Genomic DNA, 9,855 nt, shown 5'->3' on the forward strand with positions numbered 1-9,855 from the left:
ATGTGAAATTTTCACTCAGAAAAAAAAAGGTAGAGAAATACTGGAAAATCCTCATGAACTGGAAACCATACAAACTTAAGGAGGGCCTCAAGGACAGGTGACGAACTGAAAATTCTGTAAGCCCAAGGCTCTCTGTGCTTCCCATTTTGCTGCAGCCGCTTATCCACTGTACACCTCAGAAAGGGGCTACGCACCAAGAAAGGGAATCAAGGAGAGAAATAACATAACATCCGTATTACATACTAGTTGTCACAAGTGTTATTCTTGGATACCTACCTTTCCTCCAGTGGGTGCTCCTGCTTCACCCTTGTTTGGGAGCAGTTTCAAGCTCATCTGATGGCAACCTGCTGCAAACTTCTGTTTTTTTGATGTGCCATTTCAGCAAGCTGAGACAACTCGTGATGGAGTCAGACAAGCACTAGAGACAGCAGGCATGTGCCTCCCCTCCTGAACTCACTTAGCCCAGCTCACTGGAGCATGCTTCACTCAGGGCTGTGTGATTCCATGCCAGGAATCCAAAATGCGGATGGTGTGGGATTGTATGTCACAATGCCCACGTTTCCTTGTTTCTGAGAAACAGATTTTCATCCACAGATTTCTTCTTATTCCTTCCATAAGGCAATATGCATATTATTTTTAATAAATATGCATCTATTAGTATCTTGTTTTAATAATGTAAGTACTATACAGTTAAAAAGTAATTTGTCATACCATAGTTTTACTTTAGGCAGCACCATGCTTTTGCCTGTGTAATTACTCTGAATAGGGCTATATATTCCTTTGTTAATGTAATTCACTAAGTTATGGCCAGATCCTGTAAGTAATACAGGGAGAAATGCATCTGCTGTCTCATCTGATACAGTCAATATGCTTAGATAGGAAATTATTTACATTGCGGACTAGTAAGTTTGACAGCTCAGTCTCATTACTTGGCAACTATCACTTCAACGCTTTACAAAATCCACTAACTATGCATGGTACCATGGTCTTCAACAAAGACCAAGGAGCTCAAAGCAAAATCCTCACCATCTGAACCTGACTAATGCTGCTGACTTCCAATAAGAGTATGCACATGCAAAAATATTTGCTGGACTGTAGCCAAAATTTAGAAGTTATTTTCAAAATTAATAAAGTCAATTAATATGATTTAATTACATTATATAAAGTATTTTATTGTAGTTTTTTAAAAAATACAACACATTCTAAAAAACATTTATATCTATAATACATTAAAAAATCATTAAAATCCACATGTAAGATATGCAAAGATTAACAGATTTGGAGAGAGTGGTGACAAACTTTCCAAGAAGGGGGTGGAAAGTGGTAACTTAACTCTTCCAAGAAATATTTTTTAAACTGTGACTTTCACTTGTGTTAAGAATCTATTTGAGATATCAAATTCTGTAACTGACATAGTGCTGTCTAGGCTATTTTAATGCCAAGAGTTTAGATATCAGAGAACTAAAATTATCACAAACCCACATCTCTGAGTGTAATACGTCAAAGAGCTGGTGACCCAGATGTCACCTTGATTAAATAATATTATTATTCAGTAGCACTTAAGGATGCCTAGCATTTTGCAGAATAAAAACTCATTATAGTATTAGACACGTACATAAACAAGAGTCCTCCAAAATGGATGAGGCCACGAAGCTTTTGCTGCCCACCCTCTATTTATAAGCAAAACACTTTCCAAAGTCTTTTCCTTCACGTGGCACCTTGTCACTGACCACTTAACTGCTGGTAGCACTGGGATGCAGTGGTTTTACTCTTGCTAGTCTGGAGAGGCCGAGTCTAAGGCAATGAGTAGGTGACTTAACCGAAACACATTTCATAGAGTTATTACTGCTTCCTGATGCAGCTGAAAATAATTTTAAAACAAAAAGAAGGTGTAAGAGGTGTAAGACAAAAAACTGTTCTTTTTATAGCTTTCACAGCAGACCAAAAAAATTATTCTAAAGATAATGCAAAAAGGTCTGAACAACATACCACAGAAGCACATGAAAATCAGCATACTCACCGGGAATCAATCTATTTGGGAGCCAATGCAGCAGGTATGGTGCACAGTTTTAATTAACCAGCACCACACTGGAGCAACACTGGACAAGCACATAAAAACTGTTCCCAGTGTACTGTGCATTTTCAGGTGCTCCACAGAGAATCGCACAACTAAACACAATTCCAAGTGGGAAAAGAAGGCTTGAGAGAAAAGAGCCAAACAGAAAGAAACGTGTACAGAAAAGAAGGGTAAATACGAAGGAAAATCAAAGTAAGAAGCAGGAGTCAGCAGCAGCACGCTCAAATGCTTTAAGAAAATAAAGCTTCTAAGCATTTGCTTTACTAAAGCAGTTAAAACACTCCAACATTTTTCTAATATTATTTCTTTAGAATAGATAATAATGCAGCACGTACCAGAAATAAAGAAAGCTCTTAATAAGAGAGAAATGGCCACAAGACAATCTCTTGATTAAGATTTGATCCATACTCCAGAAAATATTTTATTATCCTCCCCACATAAAGGAGTTAAGGATAACACTGTAAGAGGGAAGGAAGCAGGGAGATAGCTTTTTTTTTTTTTTTTTAATCTAAGGTCAAAAGAATACCTTTCATTATAAGAGGGCAGTCATTTTCCTGAAATGCTGTGTATTTGTTTGTTTGCTTTTAGGAGAGATTCCTAAAAACTTAAGTCAACTAATGTATCTGTTTATAGTTATAATCTTACAGGTACCTGGTGGTATCCATTTAGGCTTCTTGTCTGTTACAGGACTTGATGTATGTAGAGGCCTCCCAACTGGTTCTGAAGAACTAGACATCTTCTTTTGTATTGGCTCAGATTTGTGTTCCGTTATCCGTGAAGGAGAAACTACAGGTGATACTTAGTTGGAAAATAAAAGCAACCTTAGAAGGATACTCTTTAGCAGAGAAATCATCACACTGCACAAGATGATAGATCATTGTACAGCATGAGCTCTCTGCATTGAGTAAAATAATGAGTATGTGACAAGGTTGTCACATCTTTAACAGTATGTATTTATACAGTCAGTCCTGTTATACTCTGGAATTTCAATCCTGGTTTGAAAATAAGCAGTGTAACAATTTCTTCTTGAAGACCTGCCAGATATCGAATTTCTAAGAGGGAAGATTCTTCTGTCAGCTACACAAAGCAAACCATTCCTTGTCATAACTAAAACTAATTTTAAACTAAATTACACGTTGTAAACTCAGGCCTGAAATTAAAACACATTACCAATTCAGACGCAAGATTAACACCGTGATAAGAATTTTCTTAAGCTATTTAAAGTAAATTGTGTTAGCGACACAGTGAACAATTAACTCTGAAGGGCGTGCACACTGAATGTTTTTCACCAAGTGGTTAATAGAACTAGCATTGTTTAGCTATCCTTGAATTCAAAATTCATACATGCAACTGCAAGAGGAGGCTCTGGGATTATAATTTTTTTAAGAAAAATCCTCAGATCACTCACTGTTATTTAACCTTTTCTTAAAAGCTAGATATATAAAAAGAAATGAACTCTGTCTATTCACCTTTGTCTGCTTTTATTGTAAGGAGTGTTAGTTTACTATAAAGCGTTTTTTCTTTCAGAATTTTTTTCTACTCTCCTCCCTTTACTCTGCATATAGTCATTTTCATCATAACCCTGCACAGTTAGTCTGCCAGCCAAATTTATCTATGCCTTCAGTGAAAATAAACAGGACTTTTATTATAAAGAAGTTTATTTCAAATTCATAGTACAAACCTACCTGTAGTATTAATCTTGGATTTGGGAGTTTTCTTCTCTCTTTCAGCTGGCATCTTTTGTCTGGTTTTCGTTTTATTTCCTTTGGCTTTCTTCTTTTCCATAGCAAAGTCTTCATCATCACCTTCACTATAATCTGAATCTTCTTCTGACTCGTCACCTACAGCAAAGAAAAGGGATGTCATCTCTTCACAGGAAATACAATTTACTATTACTCCAGGGCCTTCTAATCACATTCTGGACATAAAAACCCAGGATATCTTAAGAATACAGTAAAACAAATTTGCACATATTTATATGCTGAACTGAGAAAGAAACAGCCTCCATAAAACATTCTGTATTTACAGAATTCTTGCTCTGTACTTTAATAATGGAATGCCCTGGTATAAACTGCATACACTAATGATTTTGACAGCTGAATTACCAATATTCCATGTGTGCAAGATGAAAAAGTTAAAATTACATGGCAGGTCTTCTGATTTTTACGTATTCTTAGTCATGACTATTTAAAGTAGAAAAACACTATGTCTAATTTCAGCTCTAAGAAAGATTTTACAGATTACTAAAAAAACCCAGACATTAGCAAATTGTAAAAATAGTTCTCTATCAACAGGAATATCTGGATTATTCCCCTCATATTTTATTTCACTGATAATTCTAGAAATATTTTCCAACAAACATTGCAGTAAGGAATAAAAGAATGGATACAGACACGTTAACCATTGGGGAATGAGAGAGAGACGTCTATCATACTCTGCAGGCATTCAATACTGGACTGCTACCAGAAGCAGAGTATGAGGCTAGACTGACCTCCAGTTGGATGCAGCATGGTTTTCTAAGAGTTGAGAATTGGAGGAAGGAAAGAAGGGAGGCTACTTATTTTTTAAAATAAGCCTAAACAAAGCCAATACTGAAAGCACTAACACCTGACACTATTCCAGAGTCATTGTTTTGATGCAAACACCAGAAAACAACTGGAAAAATGACGAAACTTTCCTGGACAAAGAGGGTAGAAGAAATCTGTTCTGTCATACTGCAGCAAATGCAGAGAAGCAGTATAATTTTTGCCAGTTTGGGGAATGCGTATGAATAAGCTCCAATGTTTAGATTTAGCGTCAAAGTGCAACTGAGATGCCACTGGTATTAAAAGATAATGCTTCCGTAAGGGGGGGGAGGGAAGATAGAGTAGAAGCAGTATTCATTTCACTGAAAATATAAACTAAAAGAATTCTATGATTCATTCTAAGTGTAAGGCATCACATTCAAAGCACATCTAAGGAAGGGGTTTTTATAGAGAAGAACTTACTGGGTACAGACTCTGGCTCAGAGTCAGTAGCATGCTCTCCGTCATCACTGTCAACGGTCAGTAACTTCTTCTGATGTGCTGGAACTTTAGATGCTGCTGTCCTTTGCCTACCATCACCCCTAGGTATGTCATCATCCATAACCTGATTGAGACCTAGAAAACAGAAGGTGGTCTAATTAATTAAAATTCACAGTAAATCTATTCTCCTTCTCAAAAAGAAGCAGGTATTTGAGTTCCTAGAATTCATTTTTGTGATCTTGAAGTATACTATACAGAAGCATATCATCGGCGCTTGTTTTCATGTGATTCTCATTTTACTCTTTTAACTCACCAAACTGTACTTTCTGGTTGTGAAAGTTATCAATATTTATCTGTAATCAAACTAACGAAAGGACAGAAGACCAAAAATAAAACTGGAAAAATGAAAAAGTTTCCACTGGCACAGCAAACGTTTTGGCCACATTTATTTGATGCTCAGGCATTATGGACCCATTAAGGAGTTGAGGCTAAGTGTAGCTTCTTGAAGAAGTAAATAAACTCAGCATCTAAAAACATCACGTCTGTTGTTTTTTCCAACTAACTTTCAGCGACCTGTAACAATCTCATTCAGCAATCCAGAGGTTTTCCCATTTTAAGACTGAGACCAAATTTCTAACGAAAAAATTAATGCATCCTTCATCCTTCAGTCTTTATTTAAGACTCTTTTTTTCCACGTAAGTGAAAAACAGAAACCAATGGAAACAAAGAAGAGATAAGCTACTTAAACATATCTTGAAATGCTATTTCTGAGAAGACAGAGTATGAGAACAACTTACCTAAAAGTTCACTGTCTACACTGCAGTTGGAAAAAAGGGGTCTCCTGTGTACATTTTCTGATTCAATATTCTTACCTGTTTTAGGATCCAGAAAACAAACAAACAAACAATAATATAAAATATTAGTATTCAAAAACCACATTATAAAAAGTCAAGATATTAAGAAATGAAAATAGCTAACATTTTTATCTGTCTCTAATCACACTATATGTTTGGAAGATCTTATAGAAGAGTTACTTTTCTCACAGAAAAAAACAAGAACATAAGAAGACAGGCACTACCTAGAAATTCTTATTCCCTTATCATGACGTCTTGAAATAAAACATGACTTTCAACCTATTTCACTGTAAAATAAATTAAGTCATGTTCGAATTCACTACATATAAATAAAGAGTGTTGCATTGAACTATAAAATAACCTTGTTCTTCTGAATTTTGCACCTCAAGGATATTTGCAGATTTTTCTTTGACGGATAAGGCTAAGGCAACTTCCAAATCTCTTTGATAAAGTTTGTCATCCAAGGATATTCTGGAAAAAAAAACCCAAACGTGCTAAATAATAAAACAATGACATGAGTGTTATAGATCTATTTCTGACTCGCTGAACTTTTAAAAATTCAAATACTTGTAAAGAGATTAATATTTCAATACATACTTATAGCATATTATATTATGCATATTACTTCCTGAAACGATTTAGACAAAGTACACACTAATATTTAAAGCACACTACACTTAAAAGTATTATGATTGCAAAACATTGTGTATATATATGAACTGGTATTATCACAGAAAAAAGTGATTACATTTGCTTGAAATACCACACTGAAATGTAATATTTATACACAACTTTACTACCAAAATAATCAGATTTCTTTTTTCGTTGACATTGACTTTGTATTTTCTATCAAGCTTTAATATGTTCTTTTTTAAGTAGTCAGAGTTGTCTTTATGTTTCTCAGTTTTAAGAGTCCATAAGTAACTCAGAATTCTTACAGTTATTTTGCACTGTCAAGATATCAAGAGAAGATCAGACACGCAAACCTGTTTCTGCACCTATGCAGGCCACTTGCTGGAGTTTTTTTAGAGCTGTAACAAAATAGACATAGCTCACTACTGAACTCAGGCAAGGTTTCCTGACTCTATGCATAATCACATTATTCCTGATTTGCAACTATACCAGTAAAGCTGAAAATCTTTATTATACTAATATGTTAGCTGTTTATTCTCAGCTGCTTAAAACTCTAGGGCAAAAAAAAAGAAAAAACAAATCCTATTACTGAAATCCAGCTTTACACAGAATTGACCACATTTCAACATTTCTTACCTTTTACTAGGTGTCTGCTTTTGTGACGGAGTCAATTCTTTGTGTGGCTTTTTTTGCTTCTCTTTTTTCTCCTTCTTTGGTTCCTTGAGCTGTGTTCTGGATTTTTTGCTTGAAGGGGCAGCTATACATGCAAAGTCTTCATCTGTTTGGGAAACAGCAACAAGCTTTAATGAGTTTTCCTATATCCTTTCCTATGGCCAAAAGAAGTCATTCAACGTAATTTCATCACACACTGAAAATATAGCAAAGATAACCTTTTTGAAAGGAATTCTATTTTTAAAGAACACAATTATAACTATACTATTCTTAAATGTATTTTAAATGAAAATTTAACAAGATCTCTTTTGCATATACTTTTATTCAAGAGGTAATTATTTCTATTTTTATTTCCAATATGGCAATAAAGCTTCAATGTCCAATGTGTTACCAGATTTTCAATAACTAAAAGTTCACCTTTTGATATGCTGAACAGCAATCAATTATAAAAGTAATCACTGTCATTAAACAGTTTTAGAGTTCTTGGTGTTTTGGGAATTGTTAAAAATGTCGGCTGCTCCCCTTTTTCTACCATTTTAATATTGCTTCTTACCAAATACAATGCATTTTTCCAATTTTCAAAGAAAATCAGAAGGCATGAAAACTGCCTTTCTTCCAACTGAAGGCACTGCAGGTCACAGTGCAAAATAAGGAAAAAAATAATAATCTTCAGTATTCTCTAAATGATGGAGAACCTTAGATAAGATCACTAATGTTTCTGAGAATTTACACTTTTCTTTAATATTACAAGTGGTCACTTATAAACTAAGAAAAGTCATGCACCACATTTAAACTCCTAAAACTAAGAATCTCCATTAATCCACATGATTCACAAGAGACCTTCAATATTATTTACTTTTGCCCTCCCCTTCCCACCAATTCAAACTGTCCCTGGATCCTGCAAACAGCATGGAAAAAACCCACAAAAAAACATGAAAGCAACCAAATTCTGTAAGAAAAATGCATAACACCCATCAGGGCTTAGAAGTAAAGGACGACTGTTGTGAAAACAATTAGCCTGCAATCTATTTTTCTTATCAATGGAACTCAAATTTGAGTTCCATTTGCTATGTCCTTACCCCAAACCCATCAAGATACAGAGCTGCAGGAGAAACGTTGGATATACGTACAGATGATTCACACCTCCTTTATATTCTGATTTACAGTCCTGTGAACTGATAATCAGAAGGACGTGGAGCAATCAATTACCACTGAAAACTGAGGCAGGGAGAGAAATAAGATTTTCCTGCAACAAGACACAGTGTATTCACTGGTTTCCTGACATACTGTTGTTATATTCTGGCTTACAGCCATCATATTCCTGTTGAACTAGGATATTTAACAGCGTGCCCAGATTACTTCCAGTGAAAACAGTTAACAGCCTTCTCAATGAACTAATTCATTAAAAACACTCTGATGATATTTTGGGTGGTAACATTAGTGTTTGGCATTTTTGTTACGTAGAAGAATACGCCACTTACCATCATCTTCCAAATCCCCAAACTGAGAATAATCAACAATTTTCTTGTTCCTGTGGCAAAAAACATACACTATTAATCCTTTCAGATTGAGCATCTTGACTTGCTAACATTTGATTTTTGGGTAAATCATGTTTTACAAGAAAAAAGCAACACATGTTCAAACGTATTATAACCAGTGCAACTGTATACAATATGGTTATTAGGAATAGCTTCTAGATTTTTTATAATCTTAAAATAGTAGTGCTTTTTGTTGTTCTCGTTGCGGGAGCATTGCATTCTCCTTATGTACACACCGTCTCAGAGCTGCTACTGTGCAACGGAAATTATTTATCTCCTGGGTCACTTTTAGGCACTTGAAACGTGTTTCCCGTGCACCTTCTAGGCCGTTTCCTATGTGACACTGTCGCCGATGCAGGTGTTATCCTACCCAGAGGGGGCACAGGCGGCACTTTCAAGCCAGGGATCCACCCGAGGGACGCCACCCGCCAGGGCTGCTCTTCGCGGGACACAGTCGCCCCCGCCGCCCGCCTCAGGGAGAAGCCCCGCGCTTCCTTCCAGCTGGAAGGGAAACAACGCAGGCCCGTCCTTAAGCCCCGCGCTACAACAGGCCACGGAGAAGCTCGGTCTGGAGGCGCAGGGCTCTGACGGGGCCGCCCGAACCGCGGCCGCGGAGGTGAGGGGCGGAGGGGGCCCGCCCGCTCCCTCAGCGGGCAACGGCCGCCGGCGGCGCGCGCGCCTGAGGCTTTCTAGGAAACGTCACCCCAGCGCCGCTGGGCGCGAGCCCCCAGCGCCCGCGCGCCTCGGGGCCGGGCGGCCGGCGGCGCCGGCGGCTCGCACCCCGCGCTCCCCAACCCGCTCCGCACGGCGCGCGGACTCCCGCGCGCCGCCGCACGCACCTCCTCACCGGCCGCGCCATCCCCGCTCCGGGCGGCGCGCGGCGGCCGACGGCCGCGGGGGCGGGGCACACGCGCCGGTGACGACACTACTGCCCCGCCCCCTTCCCCGCCAGGCGCCGGCCCGGCACATTCGCCACAAAGCGCGGATTCGCCGAATCTGCGGCTCTGGACGCGAAGGTTGGAACGGGGAGGCGGGAACCGCCCGGCGTTGCCGCTTTCCTCAGTGGCCGAACCCCC

General features: G+C 38.2%; 1 protein-coding gene across 3 annotated transcripts; it reads right to left on the reverse strand.

Moving 5' to 3' along the window:
* Positions 1-1,147: 1,147 nt before the first annotated feature.
* On the reverse strand, positions 1,148-9,645 carry RAD51AP1 (RAD51 associated protein 1). Of its 3 annotated transcripts, XM_050903694.1 has the most exons (10): positions 9,619-9,645; positions 8,723-8,772; positions 7,206-7,347; positions 6,923-6,967; positions 6,298-6,407; positions 5,880-5,954; positions 5,065-5,217; positions 3,763-3,918; positions 2,729-2,875; positions 1,148-1,861 (listed from the first exon to the last, which is right to left on the reverse strand). In XM_050903694.1, the coding sequence occupies exons 1-10, from the start codon at positions 9,636-9,638 to the stop codon at positions 1,734-1,736; spliced, it is 1,026 nt and encodes a 341-aa protein (XP_050759651.1). In that variant the 5' UTR covers positions 9,639-9,645; the 3' UTR covers positions 1,148-1,733. The 3 variants fall into 3 exon arrangements, with proteins under 3 accessions (XP_050759651.1, XP_050759660.1, XP_050759669.1); XM_050903703.1 differs by lacking the exon at positions 6,923-6,967; XM_050903712.1 differs by lacking the exons at positions 5,880-5,954; positions 6,923-6,967 and having other exon boundaries at positions 2,729-2,863.
* Positions 9,646-9,855: the final 210 nt, after the last annotated feature.

Source organism: Gymnogyps californianus, chromosome 1 (genome assembly GCF_018139145.2).
Source record: "Gymnogyps californianus isolate 813 chromosome 1, ASM1813914v2, whole genome shotgun sequence".
Taxonomy (NCBI): Eukaryota; Metazoa; Chordata; class Aves; order Accipitriformes; family Cathartidae; genus Gymnogyps; species Gymnogyps californianus.

Coding starts and splice junctions, on each gene's coding strand:
- RAD51AP1 (XM_050903694.1), bottom strand. CDS start 9,638: ATGGCGCGGCCGGTGAGGAG. Junction 6,968..7,205: donor AAGCAGACACCTAGTAAAAG/GTAAGAAATGTT, acceptor ATTTTGTTACAG/CTCTAAAAAAACTCCAGCAA. Junction 5,955..6,297: donor GCAAAATTCAGAAGAACAAG/GTTATTTTATAG, acceptor ATCCTAAAACAG/GTAAGAATATTGAATCAGAA.